Source organism: Nestor notabilis, unplaced genomic scaffold (genome assembly GCF_000696875.1).
Source record: "Nestor notabilis isolate BGI_N333 unplaced genomic scaffold, ASM69687v1 scaffold5557, whole genome shotgun sequence".
Taxonomy (NCBI): domain Eukaryota; kingdom Metazoa; phylum Chordata; class Aves; order Psittaciformes; family Psittacidae; genus Nestor; species Nestor notabilis.
The window spans coordinates 167,865-194,028 of NW_009936827.1; the positions used below are offsets into that span (position 1 = coordinate 167,865).

A 26,164-nucleotide genomic window follows, 5' to 3' on the forward strand; every position below is an offset into this window, starting at 1 on the left:
GTTGGTCAGGCACGATTTGCCCTTGTAAATCCGTACTGGCTGTTCCCCATCACCTTCTTGTCCTTCGGGAGCTTGAAGATGGCTTTCAGTCTACTCCAAAAACTTTCGAGCACATGAAGTTATAATGACTGTCCTACAATCCCCTGGATCCTCCTCCTCATCCTCCTTGAAGATGGGTGGGATATTTGCCAGTGATGAGGAACTCTCCCTAACAGCCACAAGCTTTTGAAGATGACAGAGTCCTTATTATGATATCAGCTGGCTCCCTCAGCAACCTTGTATGTATCTGATCTGATTCCATCAACCTGCATATTTCTAATTTGTTTAAATGGTCTGAAACTTTGTCTTCTACTTCTGTGGGTAATGCTTCACTCCCGCAGACTCTGCCTCTATGCTCAGGGATCTGAAAGGGGTCTTTATCAGTAAAAAAGGAAGAAAAGAAGCTACTGAACTCCCCATCCTTTACAGTGACCTTTTAAAAAGGTCTCCTGACTAACAGTTCTCTGTTAACTATTGTGTTATTGCTGAGTCTAGAGTCTGTTAAAGCTTCTGGTAATCAGCTATGGAAACACGTGCACCAAGACTATTTTACCATAGATGCATAAATTCACTCTGTCCACAAAAAGTGAAAATCTAGTCCATAGAGATAAAAAATCTAGCAATTTGGGGGTATAAATTTTTGCACAGAAGTTAACCATTAAAGATGAAAAATAACCTTCAGATTTTATTCCTTAGAGTAAATGTGATGTGACACATATGGGTTAGTAAAAACGTTTAATGTTGCATGAAGTTTGAATGATAATTTCAGTTAATCTTCTGATGATGACATTCTAGGCAATTTGTTAAATTTGGGATATATGAATGTAAAGACATGTTGCAACATGTCTTCTAAAAATAATGTTGTATTTTGATGTTTCAAATAATATGGTTACATCTGAAAAAAAGCAAACTGTGAAGAATTCCTCTAATCTCTCTGAGCATTTGACTTGGAGCTCTTCAAAATTCACAGCACACTGTTGACATACAAACATTCTCCCTAGTGCCATATCCAATCACTTATATCTTTCTAATGCTACTTCAGTTCAAATTCCCACAGGAAAGCAGCACGCTTAGTGAATACATGTACTGAAAATGGCAATAACACAAAAACAATTCCTCAGTGTTTCATATAATTAAATTAATTTCAGCAGTAATAGGAAAGAAATCAGCTCATGCAAGTGAGAATTCTGAGGTGATGTACAGCTGTGAATCATTTTGCTTTGTTAAGATGCAGTGAAATAAGGCAAGAAAAGGGGACCTTTGACAGAAAAGATGGAGATTCCACTTCAAAGGCAGAAAGCTCTGGTAATCACTATACCTAATTTGAAAGACTGTCCCAGTGACCTGTTTCAAGGAAAACCACAGTCCTAATTTGTACCCTACTCATCACCACCCAGTCCTCACAGCCAACAAATCTAATGCCTTCATTTCTTCCTTTTCCTAACATCTCTAAGATGTCTTACTTCTTACTCACAAGGAACAGACAACTTTCACAAGCAGATCAGTTGTTAACATGAAGAATTCCATAAAGCCATTTTTGCTCTAAGTAGAATTAAGGAAACATACTAAATAGAAAACAATTATTAGAGGTTGTTATTTTTCAGAGATGACCAAGGAAATTTAAATGGAAACTTCTTTGAACACAGTTCAAATCTGGCTCTGCTGAGCTAAAACTAACCATTGCTGACTCGATATGCTTGAAATTTTAATCAATTCCAGAAGTGGTTAATGACCAGCATGGTGGCAGAATGAAGACCTCAGTCTTCTGAAGGTATGATCTAAAAGAGCCAACCACGCTTCCAGTGAAATGTCTCTTGACTGCCCAGGCACTTTCTCAGTGCTCACATACACAGCTTCCTAGGGGTATAGTATATGACAGTGTATAAAGGTATTTGCATCTCAAACTCACAAGTACCACAGACTATCTATACCTGTAACTAAGTACTCTGCCTTTATTTTTTTTAACCAATTACTGAATAACATCCTGAGTTTCCTGCATTTGCTTAACTTTCTATGCACTATTATCTGTTATTTTCCTATAGAAGGATTGTATGTTTTAAATATTTCTTTGGTGATTAAGCATGTTCTGTTTAACATAAATTTAGGACCTTGGAAAAAGGACTGAAATAATCCCCTCAGATTTAGGATTTTGTTTTCACTTTGATTTTATAAGGCTACACTTGAGTTGCTATACTGACATTTAGTTTTACATGGACACTCGTAACAGACTTTTGTCTGGATTCATGCCACCAGCCTGCACTCATCTACTCACCAAGCCACTTTGCTGTGTGGAAATAGGGTTCACAGTATTTGTTTTATTACTTCCTATTGTATTAAATTCTCTTTGGTACAGCAAAAAACCCAAAAAACTTCTTTCTCTTAAGATCTGGATTACTTGCTTCAAAAGATGACAGACAGTACAATTAAAAATGTGATATAAACTATTAGAAAACCTGACAGTAGAAAGCTGGATACTAGAAGACAAGCCTCCTGTCCTACTGTTCCAGTTATTATTCCATTCCAGTGCTATGCTACAAAGATAAATCATTGATAAATAGCATGTTCAATGTTATTCAGCAGACAAAAAAAACCCCCAACAGATGGAGTCAAGCTGTTTGTTACCGAATTTTAAGGTAGAAATCTTGGTTTTGCTTTATCAATATAGCTCATTCTTTCCTTGAAAAGTATGCTGTTGCTCAATATAGCACCTGATTTTGTCAGTCTTGTTATCTTTTTCTATCTCATCTTTTGTGACATGTATACATCAGAACCACTTAAATGAACTATAGCATATGACTTAATGGTATTTTTCTATTTTTTTCAGTGCTGCATGTAATGACACCAGGCTTCTACTATTGGGCTTATTACTCTCAAACTCAGCATTGGAAAGTTCTTTGTGTAAAGCTGTCATCAACACAGATGGTTAGCCAAAAACTCCTTAAGGAAAACTGCTTTAATCCCCAGGCTTTCCAAGATTATTTTACTTACTATGAATCTGTATGACATCCAGTCTAGGCCCTTAGACTTCTGAGCAGTAACAGCAATGTGGATTAGGCTATAATGTTCAGATTCACTGAGTTTATCAATGGGCGAGAGATGATGAAAACTTAATAGAGAGCTCAGAAGATTCAGAGAGTATGCATTGACTACAGTAAGCAAAGCTATTCTTAATGAGAACAGATAAAATTCAGAGTACTTTTTCCTGTTTCTAGAAGACAGACATACCTAACACGTTTTTTCACATAGTAAGTTCTTTCCCAGGAAAACAAATTTGCTTTGATGTCTGAAAAAAATAACTACTTTACACCATTAAGAGAAAATAAAGTCATGACTCCCATAGTAGCTTCCAATGTAGAATGTAACTTTACAGAACAGCTATTTCTTTGTCTGTTGCAGTTAACAGTAATTAGGTAAACACTGAATGGCATAGGAAAGAAAATGAGTGGTACTGCAACCCCTGTAATTTTCCTGCTTGTACTTCGGAGAAACTTTTAATTGTGTTTCTGGACAGGAGGGATTTTGTAGTTCCAAGAGCAGTCATTCCACCTACTATTCATATTTTAACAAATATATGAAAACCTCAGTAAGTAGCCATCACAGCAATCAATTTCAAAAATAGGAAAACATAAAATAAAAAAACCCAATCCATAAAACCATTAGGAGACTGAGGACAGAATGGACAAACTCTTGTCAGAAAACTCTTCAAAGATCCTAACACTTGGCCAGCTCAAACTGCAGTCATATATTCTCTGGCCAAATTTTACAGTATGTTCTAAATGAGAGAAATAAGAGTTATGGTTAAATTGTTTGGGAAAAAAGAAATCATGCGAGGTCTCAGAGAAAACACACCCTAAATCTAGTTCTTTCTCTTGTTCATGACAAATTCCAGTACAGGCGCAGGTATTGATAAAGACCTATAGCCATATGGATTGAAGCAGAAATATCTTTGACAGATGGACTCCATGACATTTAGGACTCCATCAGCCAGACAAAGCACATCCAACTCCAGTCATGGTGGCAACTGGCAAATACCCAACAGAAGTTCTGTTCACGCAAAAAAAGACACTGTGTGTATTTCAGAGAATGCTCACAGAGCAAAAAAGCTTCCTGGCAGTTCTTTTCTTTAGGATCTAAAGAAAAAGGGTCATTCAAGGACAGCCCTCCTCTCCCCAACAATTACAAGTATGCCAGTATGACACACTGAATACGGAAGGTATTGATGGACAACAACATGATTAACTTTCAATCTTTTTCCATTTTGTGGGAGGAAGGAAAACATGCAGCCAAGGCCACAAGTGTGATGTCTGTGCCAAACCCAAGGTCAGAACATCAACACAATCTGAAGGCGTCAGCAGCATTGCAGCATCATGGGATTCCACTCACCACCACATTTCTCAGTGTTAATCAGGAATAGAAAAGTCGGATGCTGGTCAATAACTCAGAAATTCAGTCGTTAAGTAGTGGCTTTCTGGGCAAATACATGGCCTGAAACAATTACAATCATTCCTTCATCAGAAGTCATGGACAGTTTCTACCAAAACGGTTTCAGTGCCTTAGATAACGTGCTCTGACTTGTATGACTTGCGTTATGTAGGCCATAGACATTCACTTCTAGCTATTCTACTGAAATGCCAAAATATGTTTAGCAACTGCTTTTAAAATACAAAAATAAAACAATGAGCCACAGCTGAAAAACTTCACAACATGTCTCTTAGTAGCTTTTTTTCAATAGTTTACCAGTCTGTGCCTTCAACAAATGTATCCTTTTGCTAATTTACTTATCTCTAACCCTTGGCTCTTGGTTCTTTCTGACAGCACAACACACTCAAACTGTACCAAGACTAGTTTTGCAACATCACCACAAGGTTTCAGACACAGATGTAATGATAAAAATCCAACAATTGAAGTATATATGACTCGTATTTTTATAGGAACTAGTTTTGCACTCAAAAGTGTGCACCAGAGAACATGGCTAACATTCCACCTTTTTTCTTCTTGAAATAACAGATAAAACCAGTTATATTTAAACTGCCTAGCTTCCAGTTTTTCTACTTTTTTCCATTGAAAGGCTTCACTGGTAAGTCTTCCCCTTTCTTCCCAGTGCACTACAACACTGATTTACAGTGGTTTGATATAAATTCTTCCCTTCAAGTACAAGTTTCTTCTAAACATGCACACGATCCAACCCATCCTCCTACAGAGACTTAACCAAATCCCCTATCTCTTATTTTGTTCATATATTATTGTTCATATTGTTCATATAAGTTCATAGATCATATAGTTTGATGTGCAATCTTCTGTGAGATCTCAGTTTTAGCTGAATAGACAACAGTCTTATAAACACCCTTATTAAAAGTGAATACTGACCTTGAGGTGAGGCTGAAGGGAAGCAGCAAATCCAGGAAGGAGATGCGAAAGAAAAAGAGTTAGAGTTTGTGAAAAAAGTGTCCAGAGATAAGGCAGTTCAAGAATACAGGACAAAACAGGCAGATCTAAATCAGGTAATGACATACAGACACACACAACCTTTCACAAACACAGAGCTGCATGTTTTATAGACACCAATTAAAAAAGAAAGAAAAAAAAAAGACAGAAAAAGAAAAAAGGATTACATTAGATTACACCATTTCACTTAGAGGCAACTTTCTGTAGAGAAAATATTCTCCAATACGTAACAGTTCTTGGAAAAGGGAAATATGCCAACTGTAGAAAGCTCTGGATTTACACCACACCACTAGCAAGTATCCTTTTTCCAGAATTCTAAATAATATTTTGAAAAAGTGGAGTTCCACTGTCTGAAATGAACCCTACTGTGTTCCTTTGTATCATCTTCTATGGCCTTATTTTCTCCCCATGAGCAAGACACATAGTTTTCACGTTTTCTGCAGATGACCCAGACTTGTCAAAAGGGAATAAACAGAAGGGAGAAACACTCCATCAATGGAGTAAAGCCTTCAAGACATGTAGGCTTCTCAAAGCTAAAAGTTCATCTTTCTTGATTTTAACATTGAAGTCACCCTCCCAAAGGCAAACAAAAAAAGCATCTGCCTCTTCCTGCAGTGTTGCTGTTTTAATTCTTCCATGTAAGGTGCAATCTAAAAACAATAATGACCAAACAGGCACGTTTTTAACAGTTCTCTCCACCATTGTTCAACAGCAGGATTGACCAAGACAAAATCCTGGAGTCCCCTGTGTAACATGAGGCCCTATAGGTTCATTATTGCTTTTTTTTTCCAAATATCTCCAATATTGTTTCATAGGCATCTGCTGTCAATTTCACTGATAACAGCAAGGTAAGTCAACAGGGAGCCATAAATACAGATATTTAATCTTTTTCAGTTGGTAGAAGAGAGGAAAAGTAAATGTGCTATTCAAAATAGCAATTTGGCTTCTACAACATGTTGTACTTCTCCCATGGCAAAATTTCACTCTAAGAATGCAGGATATGGTCTGAAGAAAAATATTTCTACAGGATAGGCTAACTGGTATTACTTTTGGTATATGGAACCATGCAAATGAAATTTGAAGTCCTTATTTCTGGAATAAATTTTACAAACAGCAACGTAGGATATTGAATTTGTACAAGCAGCAGTTTCAGAGTGAGGTACAGCAGAGCAATGTCATGTTGGTCTGTAACAGATAAACTGATGTAAAGATACTTTGGCTTTTAAACTAACATTCTTCAAAACAAGTTCTTCAAGGACAGCCATTGGAAAGGTTGTGTTATTGGGGATTTTGGGAAAGATGAGACTTGCAAAATGCCAAATACCACATCTCAGTGTTCAATTCTGAAATAAGTTGTAATGTTCCAAAAGCCTGAGTTAATTCAAATAGAGAAGCATGCAACTAACAATTCTGACTGAAATCCAAGAGTACACTCTCTAAACTGAGCTGCAGAGCTACGACTGGTCAAACAGATTTAATAACAGGGAAAAAAAAGTGAAAATACACCACTTGGTTAAATATGCGAATAATAAGGGGGGGGGGGAAGCTTGGCTTTTTTATGACTGCTACTGAATCTACATTATGAAAGTTTAAGACCTCTCATTTTGTGCTTCAGTGACCCTTTGTATTCTTGGTTCTATTGTAATCATGTTGTGACATTGTTTCTTTAATTTAACAGTGAAAAAAAACCAGAGGCTAGAATTCAGAATAGCTCCATAGGATCCAAATGAATCATACTGTTCTTTCAACTGCTATTAAAGGTAGCATCTTGTGTTGGCACAAGATGAAGGAAGGCAGAACAGTACCTGAAATGCTAAGCTGAGGTCACATGCAATTTTCTGTATGCTACAGAAGTATTATTTACCCAGCTGCACAGGATTTAAATGGAGAATAATTATTGCTACATCTTCATTTTGGTTTTGAATAAATTCTTTCTTCCAAAGGAAGATACTTTTTGTGTAATTGTTAGCCCCCTTTTCAGTGTTTGCTTTTTGTTCTGGTGGGTTTTTTTTATTTTGTTGGTTTTTGTTTATTTACAAGGGTTCCAAATATTTTTTAAAAATGTGTATTTTTAGAATAATCATAATATTTATCCAAACAAAATTGAGGAATTTCTGAAAGCACATTAAAATTAGAAAAAATCTGGAACTGTGCTGTCACTCAAACTAAACACAAGGCAGACACTGGAAATTACCAGCTATTAGGAAATCAGTGGAGATTTGCTGCAGGCTGGAGGTGAAGCCTCAGTGCACAGGACTACATCAGTGAAATTGAGCAGAGGAGCACAGCAAGCATCTGCCCCAGGAAGCAGCCCCAAGCAAGCAGGATCAGATACATACCGAGACATGCTCATTACAGAGCAAAATAATAATCTTTAGTTTGCACTATTTCCCTTCAAGCAAGAACACACACTTGCAGCATTCCTTACAAGATCCAGCAGCAGCGTTTCTGCCCAGCCCCATTAACTGTGTACTCCGATGCAACAGTCACACAGGGAGACAAGACAATTGTAACACCAAATGGTAGTCTCAGAGAAACCCATCTTCTTTTAAAATGCCATCTCATTCATTTTAAAGATAGCTGACCTAAATCTGATCACTGGGTGCAGAGCAAAAAAAAATCCGTGAGATGTGAAAACTTCCGTAATTTAATTAAGAAATAGATATTTAAAAAGCTGTTGATTATTCCAGCTATATTTTTTTCTACATGCTTGTATATTGTAGGGAGTGGAATGAGTCTGCTGTATTAGTCTCAGATGTACTTAGAAAGAAGTTTATGTAATCATTTATAGTCAAATTTTGAATTCCACTTGTTCAACAGTGAATGATTGTGTATATTTACTACTTTGCCATGCCTTCCAAGCAGTCTGACAGAGAATAGTATGCATTTGATCTTCCTTGTGTCAGTCAAAGCAGGAAGGCAGTTTATGTTTACCACTTCTGATACCTTTTCTTGGTAAAAAGAACAATGGCTGGTCTTTTCCTTCCCTTTTAGTTGATATCTACGGGAATATTTAGATAGGGAAGAGATGGACAGACAGACAGAGAAGGTTTGTGCGTGCATCCATGTGCACGTGCATGTATGAATCTAAGAGCACAATCATGATCACAAAGGCCATGGAGCCCTAACATTGTTATTTCACTGTCTTACTGACAATTACGGGATTTTCCTTTTGTTCTTACTATACTCCAAGGCAACGTAAGGGTCTGACAGTTTTATTTTACTGTATCAGTTGTATAAAAAGTCTTCGGTTTTTTTTTCCTCCTTACCTACTAGTTTGTGAGTATGGATACCCTTGTAACACTCAAAGATGTTGACTGAAACGAAGCTACAAAACAGCTTTTGAAGAGATGTTGTCAAGACAGGTAACAATGAAATCCTAAAACGCAAACTAGGCTCATTAGTTGCATGATGTTATTTCTTATCTGGTTTTATAATTAATTACATCATAGCTCTTACGCTACTGATTTAGCAATTGGATTAGGAGATATTTACTAAATAAAAGCCATCACTGCTACAATTCAAGCAGAGTATAAATCATCAGATTACGACTCCTATATTCATTGATTTAGGCATGAAAGGAAATGCTTGATAACCACCTTGATTTAATGACGAAAACAAACAGGACTTGAATGGTACAGGAAATTTGGCAGGAAAAGAAGCCTTCAAAAATGTTCACCATCAGCACTTCTAATTACTCACATGTATTTCTCTAGTATAGGGTCCTTCTTGGAGGATCCAAGATTGGATCCTTAGTCTTGGATTAGCAGACAAACCAAGCTTTCAGGCCATTGCTGAATTTAACAAAGGAGAAAGTCTGTACACAGTTCCACAGAGATGAATCACTCTGTTTAATAGTGTCAGTCCTGCCCGCTTGAATATGGAAATAATACTAGGGCAACACCAGGCAAGCTCATTCAGCCAACACCTGCACCAGCCCTGACCTCTCATCAGGTGAAGGGCTGAACTAATTGAGGTTTTTGACCTTGTTTTTTAGAACAGCTGTTTCTTCGATATCACAAAGTTTTTCCCAAATCACAGGAAAAGGGAGAGAATGGAAAATTAAAATAAAGAACAAATGGAAAAAGGATATCCCATTATATAAAAAAGGTGAGGATGGATTGAGGACTCACCGTAAAATCACTATGATGTCTTTTTTATCTGGTGCTTTCTGCAGATGGATTTGCAATTACTGGCAGTCTCTCTCTTTTTTCTTAGATGTAGGTTTCAAAAGTGATTAGTAAGTTTGAGTGTTGACTTTAAGGCACTCTAACAAAGGTTGATTTTCAGAGGGCAGACACCTGCCTTCTGAAAATTGGCATACTTCCCAATGTCTGAAGTTAAATAACTGTAAGTAAAGGTAATAGCATCTTATATTCTTATCCATTTAAAGCAGTTATGTTGATACAAAATGTACTATTTTTTCCTCTGTGAAACTTAATGTGGGACTTTGGGTGTAATGTTCATTCTGTATGAAGATAAAGCAAGAGTGAGAAGAAACGACTTTACCTTCCTAGCTTGGAAATGATGAAAATCTCCGTATTCAATAGATCTGTGCGCTCAGAGGTGGAGCAAGGCGAACTATGGGCCTCCCCACTTTTTTCCATTGCAAAACCTTGTTCTCAGTTGTTTGCCAAATATTAACAAATTGTGCTGAAATTTTCCATGACAGGTATCAGCCTCACCCAGGATTTTTTTGGGACAGTTTCAGCTACATCCCTTATACATCAAAGGCAACACTCTTGTGGAAAAAAATTGTTTGTATGGTTAAACACTGTATCACTTTATCGTGATACACAGACTCAAATAAGAGGTTAATTAAAACTATGTGGCAATTTTCAGTTTGAATGTCCTCAGTTTTGAGTGATAAACTTTAGAATCTTAGTATTCACTTAAGCTATGGAATTTTGAGGGAAGTGGAGGAGAACAACCAATTATGCTTTACAAAACCATGCAAGCAAGAGATAAATATATTCAATTTGCTTTTATGATTTTTTGATACCAAAATGGATTAAAGTACTTCAAAGTAATATTTATTTATTTCAGTTTTTCCTATGCCTGAAGCAGAGTACAATTTATTTTTGGAGAACTTGAATGAGTTACAATAATACAGAACTATAGTCATACCATCTTCTCAAGGTTAACTTTAATGATGATGAGATTATGACTTTACGAACAGCTTTTGTTCTTTAATTTGACAGCAATCCTTTTATTTTAAATTACTTTCATGCCCTGATGTAGTTCTTGTTTAGAAATTCTCTAAAAAATATATGTAAAATTCACAGAAACAATCAACTTGAAAATGAAAGACAACTATTATAAGACATATACTCATTGAAAATACGTATTTCAACTTCAAATTGTTGTCTTAAGCTTAGTGCATAATTTATTAGTATAGTTTCCTTCTCACTATTCTAGGAAACCATAAAGTTGATGGAACATGCAGTTAATTTCTCTCTCCATCTATCCTTCAGACTGCTACACAAACATGGCACTGTCTTAAAGACATACAGAGTAAGATACTTCCTTGTACTGTCCACATTTGTCAGTACTCCTTTGAGATCACCTTACGTTTTTTAATCTTTCATTTTTATTTACTATTGAGAAGAAATATTTCAGATGAGGAGTAAACCTTTGGCTGCTACACATCAAAAGTTTGAAGGTTTCTTTTTGAATGGGGCAACCTTAAATTCTTTCTAGAAAAACTCCCCCAAATCTCTCTCTTAAAATAGCCATCATTTCCAGCTGTTCTTAATGAGACTTCTGGTATTCCAAAGCTGAGTACTATCTTCATTTGCTCCCAAAGCAAAGTCAAGTTTCCTTCAACACAAAAATAGTAGTGTCCTATGTCCTTACAAGGATTAGCTATCATACATAGCAAGCATGCCAAATTAAAACCAATTTTACGTCTGTAACTGGAACCAGGACTTCCACATATATTTAGTCAGCGCTTACTTCTGAAGCAACATATACATACATGTTTACTTCCACCCTTCAAGAACCAAATCAGTTCTTATTTGCGGAATACATGCACACAAATACCTCTGTGTGTATACTACCCATCTGAAGGTAGTATACATCTAAAGGTTGTGATGGCCATGTCGCTGATGATCAGCAGTATTTTTCTTTCTTTAATCTTCTTTTTTTTTCTTTTTCTTATTACAAGATAATAATCACAATAAACCTCAAGAATAAGTCAATACTGACCTCTATCAATGAGACACTTTAGAACACTTGAGTTTTATCTGGCTCAGGCAGAACTGATAGCAGAGGTTAGAACTAAATGTGAATCACAGCAAGAGAATTAGAATGAAAAGCAACAGCTTCTGCCGATTTTAAATCAGGGAGAATAGCAGCAAACTTCCTTTGGACTGTGGTTATAACCACTGTGACATGAGTTGAATGCAGAGACTGTTAGAGCTTGTACTTGACATAAGCAGTTCCTGTTTGACCTAAGAAAAAAAGCATAATTGCAGCAGACCCAAACAGCAGCAGCAGCAGCAGCCGGGCAGCCAGCAGTGACATTCCACCCCGTAGGAAACAGAAGCCTTATAGAGCACTCACTTTCCCAGGAAGTCCCACACAAACCCCCCTATATGTTGTGGTGCAGGGACCGACACCTGGTAGGGAGGGTGCAATTTGCAGGAGGTGTGCTTTCTGAGAAAAGGCATAGTCAAAAAAACACCCCGCACGTACAAAACAAACCAACTCATGGAACCAGGACGTGACAGTGAAAATGGAGAGAAAAGTTGAGGAAGGAAACAAAACACAAAATGCGAAGTTACAGAGAGACAGGAAGTTATGGAATGACAATACAAAAAGCAATCAGTTAGTTATAAAGAAAGTGAATAACCAGACAGCTACAAAACCCTCTACACCACCACAATCCGGGGACAGAAACAAAACTTAGAGGGCTGTTCACCCACAGAAGAAATGCAGACTTATGTCCCACCTTCCCATAAGAAAAAGCAAAGTCCTGCCCACAGAGGATATAAATTAATGAGCTTCTGATTTCAATCTCATGCTGATTCTAGAGTATTTTCAAAACTTTTGCATAGCATGCACCATACTTAACACATTATTTTCTTACATCTTTCCTCCCATTCACTGAAAAGCATCCCTCTCCCCCCCACACCCCATAATTGCAACAGTTACTGAAGAATGAAAGCATTTCCCTCTTTATTTTAACTTGAACTGAAGGAAGCTTTGCCATCACTGAAGAGGCTTAAGAGAACAGTTCTTTGCTTTTCATTTCATCTTCCTCTCCTCCTATCTCTTCTCCTTCTCTGTTCCCCTATACATACCTCCCTAATAGGCAACCCATTTCTTCTGTTCTATGGATGAAATCATTTTACTATTTCTCTTCTCCCGATGACATATATTCTAGTTGTCACATATAACTAGCATAAGGGAAAACTCCAGGGAGATACTCTTTTGAAAAATCTTGGGTTTATCAGTACAGTTATTCTCTGAAAGTGACTTATTTTTTCTCATCTTGTTCTACCTGGAACAATATTGGTGCCCGATAGGCACGGCAATATTCACTTCTATGCTTGCTGACAAATGCTTCTGCAAGCACTAGGGTTCTTCTTTGCACAGCAGAGTTTGAACAGCTGCAGAAGCATTAAAAGTCAAGATAATTTCTAGCTTGCTCTGCATGGACCACAGTTTAGGAAGGACTTTCAGAAGGCAAAATTATTTAACCTTCTCAGGAAACAGACTCTAGCTCTAAACATGCATGTAACATGCCTGGGTATATCAGAAAGTATATGAAAGAATACTTTATAAACAAGCATGATAGATAAAACTAGGACCAACCTATACATTTAATGGGCACGTTAAAATCTCTGCCTTGTGTAAAAACCCACAAGGAGATTTTTTCCCCTCTTGATTTACATAGCTGCTGGCAATCACATGATAACAAAAATAGTCTTTGACACTGATAAAATAGATACTAGATGTAAAAGAAGACATATTCTACTTTATCTCAGTACTAGTACAAAAGATGACAAGAAGAAAAGAGGACGACTATTTTTTTTTCCTTATAAGAGTGAAGATCTGGTGGTAAGAAGGAATGGCTAACACTAAATAGTGATATTATTCACCCAATTGTTATGGAATGATGCCCAGTCATTTGAGGGTTTTATGCTTTCACTGATGCAGCAAGAGTTTGGTCTGTGACTGAAGCAGCAAGAAACTACCATTGTAACATGAAAAACAACTGTTTTGCAGATCTCTAGAACTGCATCTTTTCAAAGAGAAAGCTCCTTTCTAACTCTTTGAATACTGGGTGCCAATGCTTTTATCTATAAAGGGGGAGGCCCATCTTAATTTCTCTTCTTTGTTATTTTTGCTTTGTAGACTACAAACTCTTTTTATTATAGGTTACTTGGATGTGCTTATTCAGTGTTTCACATTGCAAGCCCCAATCTTGAATGCTAATGTAATAAAAAAAATGATACTTGCATTAAAGGTGTGCATAAGGAAACCATCTTCCTGCTCTTCCAATCTCCTCTAGGAATCAGTTGAGGAATAAGATATATTTCTGACTTGCTTTTCCTAAACAATAATTACTTCTGCACACAGAAAAAATTAATGCACTGTGAACATACTTTTTCCCCATACCTTACTTCAAATAGAAGCTTGTTGCTTATATCCTGATCGCTAGTGAACCTGCAAGCCCTAAGATGATGACATGGTGAACGTCAAGCCCAAGATGGGCACCTCTAAGGGACTGAAAAAAATCACACACAAAAATACGACTTGTAACTGCTATTTAAGCTTTTTCATGTCTATACTCAATGCACCTCCTCTATATTCCTATTGCCTGAATGTTAGGCTGAAGGCATCATCTATCCATGGGCTGAAAGTTATATCACTTAGAAAAAAAAGGATGGACAGTTGAAAAGGATGTATCCTCGCTTTGGGGTGTTCAAATGAAGCTTACACCACAGGTATAGGGAATTGTGGTTAAATAAAAGAACAACTTCAAGAAAACTAACGGCATGCTGCTTACAATCACGAAGAGAGAAGGAACCTAGTGGACAAGTTGAAGAATTTCAGAGCTGTCTCACTTTTAAGAAAACAAGAATGGACTTCTTAGAAAAGAGTTTTTCAAAACACTCAGAGGGGCCCATAATTTGGCTATCATCAAGCCATTGAACAATAACCATTGTCATCACGCAGAACCTGAAATGTCCTCTACTCATTTGCCCTCACCGTCCTGACATAAATGCAGGTCAGTTAAATAGTGATAAGATAGAAATTAGACTATTCTGGCTCAAGGCTGTCCTGGGTTCAGCTACCAGGACAAATGGGAATAATCAATTTTCCATTTGCTGTTCCAAGTTAGTGATTCTTCACTGAGAATGGTAAAGTAAACAAAAAGCCCCAAACAGGTATTACTGCCTAGAAACTCCCTCTTGGCACAATATAAGGTAAGAAAATGATAGGAAACAGAATCTGTTTTAAGTCTTTCTAAAGACTTATGATTTAGAATTACAATACAAATGCCATGGAATCTTAATAAATCATAATTTTTGGACATTAAAGTCTTAAAAAAAATATCTGAACACCCTGGCTCAACAGAAAGGTAGAAAATGACGAAAAGTGCTAAATAAGATTTCGTCTGGACAAAAGCAAACGTGTTCATTTGGCTTCACATGAGCCAAAGTTCACCTGCATCCCTACCAGTACAAAGAGTTTCAATGCCGCTTCTCAGAGGAACCTAGCATCACAAGCTATTAAAGCAATTTTTTGTATTAGTCTTTTGGGTTTTTTTTAAAACATGCCTGAGGAATTCATTAAATCAAAAGAATTAATTGTTCTCCAAGCACACCACAGTGTCATCAGCTCTTCCTACCATCTTCATTCCCTTACAGCTCTATCTACCCTTCTAGTTCTATCTATATTGGCCCTGTTTTTAAGCAGCCAGGTAATGAAAGCATACAGTAAGACACCTTTTCAATTACAGTCTACCAAAATAAATAACTAAAGGCAAAAAACCCCTCTAGACTTTCCCAAAATAGGCACTCTAAGGTTTGTAGAAGAAAAATGGACTAAGTTATCACTAAGTTTAATCAGCTTTTTTGCTTCTCTAGTAACTTCATACTATTCTCACCTCTCTAGTTCTGCTATCTTCTTATCCTTATCATTCTTCTCATTTTCCATCTCTTTCAAGATTTCCAGAAGACGATCCACTTCAGCTTGAGCCTTGCTAGATTCTTCCCGATACCGTGTTACCTCCCTTTCCAGCTGCTGCATACGATCGCTCAGCTCTGGGCTGGCCCTAGCCTCCAGTGTTGCCTCGTGAGCCTGTAATAAAAAGGTTCAAGAAAAAACACTTCATGCACACATACGTATTTTACAGATACTATGATGACTGCAAAATGTTATCTAGGTAATCTGTTTCAAACTGGGAAGATTAATTATTACACAGAAATAAATATACGGTGCAAATGCTAGTTATAAGTATGGGGAAATACTTTCTAGGAAAATATAAATTTATAAATAAATTTACCTTTCTTAATTCAATCTAAAAAATGTAAGTGATTTTTTGAATTAGAATTGACATAAGAACAAAGTAAAAACATGAAAAAAGTTGAACTTCTTTGAAAGGAAAAGAAATCTAAGTGTGAGTGGGTATAAAAAATGTCTAAAATATACTTCTGAAACACTGATATGGTTGTAGACTTGGTTATTGGCAGTATTTTTAACCTAGATTATCTAGAAAAACAAATTCCAGGTTAGCAGCCTTCAATAATTACATGAGTATGCAGCGTTGTATAGATCTGCAGAGACGGCGCTAACATACTGAAGTCCTTGCTAGTTATGTGAACCATATGAAGTAGGACTAATTTGAGTGTGCCTACCTACTGAAACTGTTTTTGCCTAGTTATCTAGGAAATATGATTTTTTAATATCTGGCTATGGGGACAAAAAGCTTTAGAGGATTGAGTGTTTCTGGGTTTGGTTGTTTTTTTTTTGTGGGGTTTTGGGTTTTTTTCTAATGTTTGGTTTGTTATAAAAAGCAATAATTTATTAGTAAAATTAATTCAACAGTTCCCAAGCATATCAAAAGACAACGAAAAGGCAGCATTTATGCCAGAATTTAAACCAGCAGACTAAGGACTATCTTTTCATTCTCCCATACCCTCTGCTCTTGTATCTTGAACTGCTATTTGATATCAGTTAAAGGTATTTCAGAATTGCTCAAATGTGCTTCAGTGAAGAGAAGTTTGGTGGAGCTATCTTGCCAACCAAGACTGCCTGCAAACTCAAGGCCTTTCTCTTGTCTGAAATGAACCTACAATAGGAAATCAGACTACAGACTTTTTTCCTCCTTGTGTGCAGCTGTGGAAAGTTGTTTTACAAGCTGCCAATGTTCTGTTCCAAAGCACAGTTAAGTCTAAATCCGATATACTCTGCGGCCTTTAAAGGTAATTGGACAGAACTGCAGCAGCATAAAACTCAGAGTTAAAAGCTGCTGCTTCCAAAGAACCAAACAGCAAAAAATACAATTGGCCAAATCTGTTTAATTATTCAGTAAAAGAAGACTGGAGGAAAATATCTGTTCATTGACCCCAGCATTTTCGCTTTTAAGTTTCTTTTAATTAGCTTCATTCAAGCCAAAGCCACATTTTAGTGAAATCCAAGAGAATCTCGAAGCAGAATATTCTAGGACTGAAGAATGTCTTGATACGAGTCTTTTCTGGGACTATGACCTTGGGACAAATCTGGGTTTCTCAAGTATTGGAATGCTTCTCCTGCCTGAGGGTCAATGCTAAACTGTTTTGGCTTTCAGCTAGACAACCTGCACAGTATTTTAGCCTAGAATAAAATGTCTGGCAATGCCCAAGTCTCCCAGGCAGATCTCAGCAGAAAAGCCCAACAACCACAGATCCTGGAAGAACAGAACCCTTTCCCGAGGCAATGCATATAGGAAGACTTAAAAGGCTCACTTCTGAGTGACTTTTAAGTCAACCCCTGACGCCTCTCTGCCACTGAGCTGTAAATCTGAAAATCTTGCTTCTGAGCTCCTGACTGAGACCTGGCTCCAAGTGCATTCCTGGTGAGCCTGGAAGCTTTGAGAAGCCTTTTGTAGTTAAGGCTGTCAGTGCTTCCAGATCCCTTACTGCCCCATAAGCACTTCAAATTACATGCTCTTGGAAAGGGCTCTCTACAGCAAGCAAAAGTCTAATTAATGTGTTGCCAAGATGATGAAGACTCCAGGAGGACATTGCAGCAATGAGACTGACAAGTGCGTTGGTTCCACGAACAGCTGCAAGCCTCAGGGAACATACTTTACTTTGGAAGGAGAGTGTTGGTGGGTGTTCCTGAAATGTCTTACTGGGATTTCCAGCCTGCAGAAAAACTGAAATATTTTATTTCATTTCCTTTTCAACTATTCCTAAATTTCAAAACCCCCCACCCTTCCCTCCCAAATACTGTTTTGCAGGAACTGGAAATACTGTTTTGGAGGGGCACCTATAAATCTACCAGGAGGCATTTGTAAGTCTACTGAGAGCATCCATATTATCCTAAGAGACACTATGTATAGAGTTAAGTCTGGTTTTCACCAGACACAGGACCTGAATTCTTCTGTACTGGATTTAAGTATTTTTCAAACATCTCAATTTGTTTGTTTTAGCAAGTACTCCTCCAGGCTTTTTAATGTCATCCAAAATACACAATCAGATAATCAAGAAACTTCTTTAAAAAAACCCAGCAAAGCTAGGCTGTTAGCCTGGATTACTAAACTCTCTAATTCAAAATAAGTTATAAGACCTAATGCAATTCTACTGCCAGGACAGTCCTGATTTATATTACTCTGTGTTAATAAAAGTATCTCCACAACAACCCGAGAGACACTACTGAGAAGAGAAAATCAATTTTCTTTTGTAGAAAATTAGCCAACAAGTCAATGTGTCTGGTTCTTATAGAATGAAAGACCTATTTACACGACATAAATTATTAGTTAAGACATGTAACACATATTATTTGTATATAATGCACATAAGTATGGATACTTTCACCTAACACAAAGAGAACATTACGTGATATGGTGTAAACTAGAGACCACTTCCCCAGTTATGAATTACTGACTGAGTGATTTTGGTCCATTTTGTGGGTTATGTACAAAATACATGTCACATGGCCATACCAAAAATCCTATTGGATTCATTTATTGTACAGGAGAAAAAATCAATGCATTTAGAGGTTTCCCACAAACTCACATCAAGACCTGGAACAGATGAAATTGGCTACCTTCCCAATGCAACATTGTGCAAAATAATTCAGCAGTATTTTTTTTAACCGTAAAGAAAGTTAAACACAAATAACCAATTCCTATATGCACAGAACCCCCCCCCCAACATACAACTTCCCCTGCCCACCAAACGTGTGCAAAAATTCCAAAATAAGGCCGTAATTTCATTTTTGAAACAGAATCGACATATAAAGTGACAAATGCACTAAGACAGTTTGTGCTGTGCTAACAGACTGTAAGAAGTGCATTTCCACAGGTTCAACTTTCAGCTCTGCCTGAGACAGTGTTCCTAAATCTGCAAACTCTTAATATAGTTACAGGCAGATGTGAAAATGTATAAAAGTATGATAAAAAATTGAATAAATTGAAAAAACAGCTTGCTTAGGGTGAAGGGAACATTGCACCTTCTCCTGTGACAAATGAGAAATAAGAAAAGCCTATGTCACAGACCACCGAGTTTACCTGATAACAGGCTATTTTAAACCTCTTAACTGTTACTACTGACCCTGTCATTAGCTCTCCATGTCTGTTCCCATGCGGAGTCAAAAAGGTGAATTCAAGCTGTTTTCAAGAGCACGAACTTCCATGTTTGATTCTGCACTGGTATGCGTAAGAAACACAGCCATGTTTAGCTAGAAAACAGTACTTTCTTAAGCTGTGTTTTTATTAGCAAAGCTCATCTGAGAGTATTAATCTTTGCCAGTGTTAATTTAATTTCAAATTTTAAGTGGTTCAGCACCGAGAATAGTTTAACCTTACTACTTAGTTTAAGCCTACTACTTTGGATATGTTCTCAAAGTTCTTATGAGGGACTATAAACTAAAAGGTGGTTTAACAGCTTTCTGCTTTTTTGCTCTTAGCCATCATTTCCCATCTGGAATGTGGTAAGTGATGGGGTGAATACTTCAGGTACCTAAAGAATAAAAGAAAAGAGTGATTGTTCCTCAGATAAATGTAATATAACTTGTATTGCTTCCACAGCAAATCAGCTGACAAAGCCAACTTCTACAACTAAAACAAAGATGACCAATGTTTCACAGAAAGAACCACTATTTACAGATGGAGAGGAGAGGAAGACAAAACACATTGAAAAGAATTTTCAAAGATGATTATTTCTCGTGCCAACTCTTCACTAAGAGGCAAGGTAGTCTTACACAGCTTAAAGCACGCCAGAAGCAGGGGAGAAAACAACAGCACAGATCTAATTTAAAAGTTCTAAAATGTAAATAAAAATTCCAAACATTATGACTAAAATTCCAAATCATTATTCCTAAAAGATTAACCAAATCAAACAGCAAATAATTCACAGCAAACACTTTCTACTTTTACCTATGAATTGAGACAGTAAATTCAGTTTAACATTTCACATACAAATGTTGCCAAGAACTTTTGGCCACAAAACAGAAGTTCCCAAGAATCTGAAATCCCATTTTAATCCACCCTCCTAGCTCCAAGTGTGCCTCACGTCTCCTAAAAATAGTAAAAGCACACACAAATACAAAACTAGATTATGATTATTTACTGCAAAAGAGAAACACTTATAACAATTTTATTTTTCCCATTGTGAAGGCAGCAATTCAAATGATAAAACATGTGCGCTACGTTCTTTCGTGTCTTTATTACTTCAACAAAATTATAAATTTGAAAACCAACCAGACTTGCTCCTCCCTTTAGTTCCAATGCTCTGAACACCACACACTGTAATACAGCTTTTCAAAAAGGTTGTTCTGGAAGTGAATTCTTTTATATACTATATACCAGAAAACTTGAGTCTGTCGAAGAGTTGTTTGTTATCTTATTATTGACAAAATCTTTTCAATGGTTAGTCTCTGTAAATCTGACTGTAAATTTTGACACTGAACAAGCAAGCATTTGGTTGGAATAATTTCATAAAGAAGGCTTGAATTGTAAATAGCAGGGAGATGCCCTGAGAGAACCCATTACTAAAAAAAGTGAGCTCTTTGGAAATATGTGAGTTCCCATAGCCGTTAATAAACTTTAACAATTTGCTCTCTTTAGAATTTACGCCAACACAGAGTGTGCAAAGAGAGGAGGGAAATGCCCAGGTGATTGCTTTCTTTGCAAGCGTACTTCAACCCCCTTACCCATGCCTCCTCTAAACCAGGCCTTGCTTACCTGAACGTAGGCTACTATTTTACAGTAATAGAGCTTCATTCGATGTGCAGAAGGGATTTACTCACTAATAATCAGATAATCGGTACTTGTTTTTTGATATTCAGTGTATGGCTCTATACCTTGTTTAAGTTACAAAAGGACACTGAAAAGAAGTATTTTCCCAGTTTTTCTATCTATCATGCTGTAGACTGTTTCTTGGCAAATGGTAACTAACCACTTCATAACAGTGGGAAATGAGGATGTGTTATTATACCTGTTGTGCAGGTGAAAAACTGAGATGCAAAAATATTCTGTCTTATTCACTCAATGCAAGAGTCTGGCAGACAATAATTAAGATATAAATGCTGTAACAACCACCTCAAAATGAAAAATGAGAAAGGCCATGCAGTTTGCATTGGCCACTTCCTAGCTTTTGGATATTTAACTTTTCAACAGGGGAAGTTTAGGTTAGATATAAGGAAGAAGTTCTTCACAGTGAGGGTGGTGAGGCACTGGAATAGGTTGCCCAAGGAAGTTGTGAATGCTCCAACCCTGGAGTTGTTTCAAGGCCAGGTTGGGCAGAGCCTTGGGCGACATAGTTTATTGTGTGGTGTCCCTGCTCATGGCAGGGGGGTTGGAACTAGATGATCTTAAGGTCCTTTCCAACCCTAACTATTCTATGATTCTATGTTATCTTAACAAGGTTTCTAAATGGGATCGAGTAGGAAAGTTTTAATTTTTTAAGTAAAAGAAAATAGGAGCGAAAAAGTCTCCAATTTTCCACTGCATGAGATGATGTTGACATGGTCATGATCCATCAACAGGACTGCAACTTTAAAAACCAACACACAGACTCTTGTACCTTATGTATGCTGACTATATCATACTGGTAAACAAAACACAGATTGTTCCCACATTTTGCATTTTCTGACTTCCAAGTAATGGGGAGTCTCAGAAATTGTGCAATTTACAAAAGATTTCATAGAGAATATGCTCTCTTGAGCACAAATTCTCTCACCTATTTGCACCAAATACAATCCTTTTTTACTATATCTCATTTCCCTGCCCTTTTATCAATATTATTTCGCTGGGTTCAAATTCCACTCCTCTTACATCTGCAGATTCCACTAATCTGCCAGTGCTCCTCATACTTTTCCTATCACATTTTTCAGGTTTGAGGCATTTTTTTGTGCACAGTTAGTTCTATCCAACAGCGCCTGTAGCCTGTGCCTTCTACTTATGTGCAAGCCCATCCTCATACCATGTCTTCGCTGAGTCCCAGGTTCAGTACAATCATGGAACCATAGAATGGTTTGGGTTGGAAGGGATCTTAAAGATCATCTGATTCCACCCCCACTGCCATGGACAGGGACACCTTCCACTAAATCAAGTTGCTCAAAGCCCTTTCAACTTGGCCTTGAATACTGCCAGGGATGGGACACCTACAACCTTTCTGGGCAATCTGTTCCAGTCTCGCACCACCCTCACAGTAAAGAATTTCTTCCTAATATCTAATCTAAATCTTCCCTCTTTCAGTTTAAAGCCATTGTCCCCTTGTCCTGTCACTATATGCCCTTATAAAAAGTCCATTTCCAGCTATCTTGTAGGCCACCTTTATGTACTGGAGGGCTGCTACAAGGTCTCCCCTGAGTCTTCTCCAGGCTGAACAAGCCCAATTCTCTCAGCCTTTCTTCATAGGAGAAGAATAATTTTCCTGGTAATCCTAGCTACTCATTCCCCCAGCAAAATCCAATCTGCTTTTATCTTCCCAGTGGCTAACTTTCAGTACCAACTTCCAATCCTAACAGATTATTTGTCCTGATCTGTTTTGCACACCACGACGCTGATTCTTGCTTTGCTCTATTTGATCAAGCAGCTGGTTGGAACCAGCATCATATTTGGTGAATAGTCTACTTAGCAGTACTGCTGCCTGCTCAAATGACCAGACCTAGAAGAGACTGTGGTAATGGAGAGAGGAAATGGGAAGGTCTTGCTCCCTCTTCAGGATGGGGCATATCCAGTGCAGGTGGAATCTTTCATTGCTAAATCTATCTTTCTGCTGAGCATGTACAAGTACACAATGCATTTCACCTTTAGCTGATTTAAGTAAACTTAAAAAGGGCATCAAAAATATCTGGTACACGGACCAAATCTTTTAATAAAAAAATCACTAGTGTTAAAAAAGGTTAAAATTAACATATTTCTACATTTTGTTCTTAAAAACAGTGAGTTGCTATGGCTGAGAGTTTGGCTGAGTTTCTTTCAAAAAGACACAAAACCAAACAGAATCTAAGACTGAATGAAACAATGTAAAGATTTAAAACCGTAAACTGATAGAAGAATCTATTTAACAGGATGCATTAAACAAGTTTAGTAATGACTGTACCAGTGTATTCCACAGGTTAGGAGGCTGTCAAATTATTTTGAAGTGCAGGAACATATTAATTTACCAGAAAAGTCTTGCGTCTGCATTTCATACCTGAACACACAAAACCTTTGGGGAAAAATATTCTCTGTTGTGAAATACTAAATAATGAAATCCTTCAAATGGCATCTCTACTAATCTTATATCCTTTAAGGAAAAAAACCCCTGTTTTTCTAATCTTTGTGCACTAAACACTTTAGAATATTTATTAATGACTGTTTTTACATATAATAAATAACTCAAAATATAGTGTAGGAGTTTTTATGCCCTAGTAGACTATTCATTGTTATTTCTGATAGTCCTATGAAAATAATTTTCCTTATTGCACACAACTCTTTTCCCAAATCTAGTCCCACAAATGCACTGTATTATCTGCTTTATTAAAATAATTTGCAATATGGTATATCACAAAACCTGAACTATTCAAAGCACCAGCTATTCCATGATCTTCAGACAACAATTGTCAGGATACAGCTACATTTACCCTGATCATTGTCAAGCGAAACACAGATATCAGACTCCTGAAAGTTTTGTAACACAATTTCCTTATGCACACAGTCACAAAAGAAATCTCTGATGAAAACCACCTTGGATTACGTAATTTATGGTGTCAAGATCTTATTATACAAACACTCCTTGAAAGGAGTGCTCTTTGACATCAAACAGAAGGCTGGTAATAGGATCCAAAATTAAACTGACATAGTACCAGTAATGGTTACACAAGTTATTAACCAATCTTTTACTTGCCATAGCTTAATTATTATTTCTTATGTGCTGCTGCACATGGTGTTACAAAATTATTTCATGCAAGAAGCTTAATTTGCATGGAAATTCTACATTCTTGCTTTAAAAATGCACAGACAATGGAGATGAAAGAAAAGCTACAGGACACTTCGAGCAACTGCAGCAAAGGGAAACAAAAACATTGGCACAACATTAAGCTGTTCAAACAAAAATGAAATTAGACCAACACAGCCATAAAGTGAAAAAAGCATCTCAGAAGGCTTTTTTTAGTATGACTGGTCAGACATATCACAGAATTTTGTTTGTACCTATACTATCCATACCCACTACTAAAGTAATTCATCAATATACTCTATGTTGGCCAACATATAATGCACAGGTGAATACACATGCAACACAGAAAATTAAATGGAGTTGGCAACAGCCTCTCAGTTTGCCAGGGAACTTACTGGCTTGGATGGATGACCCAATAAAACCTCAGGGTGCTAAAGGGAGAAAGAAGACAGGAAAAGATGGGGAAAGTTGGGGATAGGAACAGTGTGAGAGAGAAAAAGAAAAGATGTAACAAGAAAAGAATTTAAAATAATAACCACAACATTAATTTACTAAGACAACAGAATCTTAATTTGTGATTTTAGCATGCATTACTAATGAGCTTTTGAAACATGAGAAACATGGTGAGTTACCCTTGTGCAAGTTCCAAACTTGACCTTGATTTCTTAGTCCTCAAACACTTAATGTAGCCCTATGTTTGGGTTTTACAGGTTGAGAAGGACTTTAATTTCTAGTGCTTAACTTACATCAATTACAAGACAGCTAGATGGTTTAGAAAACTAATTCAGTAACTAACACTATCAGAACACTGAACGCACTTGCTGGGTTTTTACTTTTATTTTTAAAAGGCATCCTGATTTCAACGGTAGCCTTTTTCTTTCTAGGTTGCTATGCTGAATACATCATTTACCATCCTTTCTTTGAAGAAATAAAGATCATCAGCTGAGAACAAAAAAAGGTATTTCTGTTTTATCTACCAATATCACCAGTAATGTATTCAGTTGTGGCAGGAAATTCATGTTCACAAAAATAAAAGCACCAGAGCCCGTATTAGACTAGCTGAGCTAAACTTTGTGAAACATAGAATTTGGGTCAAGACTTCAGTTATTTTTTGCTGCATTTTTAAAGATACTATCCTCCTGAACCTGAAGGTAGAATACCACAGCAGAAAAAAAAAGCACCCTCTGAGTAAGCCTGTTGAATCTAGAGGTATTTTCCTGGCAGAGAATTACTGCTAACATTCTCTCATGAAAAGTTCCTAGAATGCACCAAGGGGAAGTTTGTTAACATTTGGTTTTGGACTCTTTCTTTTCTCTAACCTTGATCCCTTTCAAGTAAGGAAAATACCGATCGGTAGGAAAACTATGCACTGGAAATGAAGACAGACAAAAATCTGCTCATCTTTGTTGTAACAAATTGTAATATTAGTTGGTCTCCCCCAGATAGGAAAACCAGAATGAAACAGAGTATACTGAATGGGAAAGAGAAGACAGAAAAAGCTTGTATCCTGAAGAAAAACAACCAGAAGAAAACTTTTTTTGCTATAAAACTATTACAATAAAAAAGAAGGTTGAAGAATGAGTTTCCCAATTAAAAAAAAAAGGGGGGGAGGGAAGCAAACAAGCCACCACAGGGAAAAATAACACTTCACAGAAAACGGGGAGAGAACCCCCTGTGTGTGATTTCCCTCTAATGATTCCAACTCAGCAAAAAAGGAGACTATTTGAGGCAGGACACCAGGCCATGTAAACTCAACACAGATTTATGGCTTGTTTTCAGCATTCAGAATCTCCCATAGTATCTCCTGCTGGCAGCAGGATCACAACTAAGCACAGAAGCAATGATTTACATAACCATGGCATCATTATTAAAAAACCCAACTCCAATTATGAAAAACACTGCAGTTTTATTTGCTGAGACTGGGATCAATATAAAATAGTCATTAGTAAGAAGAGGAACAGTAACAAAGAAAAGTGGACACCTCGAGTCAGATACTGGAGACTTCTTACATGGAAAGAAAAATAACACCAGTAACTTTTCAGCACACACACCCCCCTCCATTTGTTTAATAATAT

At 37.0% G+C, this 26,164-nt stretch overlaps 1 protein-coding gene across 1 annotated transcript in view; it reads right to left on the reverse strand.

Moving 5' to 3' along the window:
- Window positions 1-26,164, reverse strand: part of LOC104408822 (ELKS/Rab6-interacting/CAST family member 1) — a gene marked incomplete at its 5' end in the record, with an annotated part of 177,792 nt that overhangs the window by 145,564 nt on the left and 6,064 nt on the right. Inside the window, 2 exons of the mRNA XM_010018544.1 lie at window positions 5,407-5,418; window positions 15,605-15,798. Coding sequence (XP_010016846.1) covers window positions 5,407-5,418; window positions 15,605-15,798 — 206 coding nt within the window. The remainder of the gene's footprint in view (window positions 1-5,406; window positions 5,419-15,604; window positions 15,799-26,164) is intronic.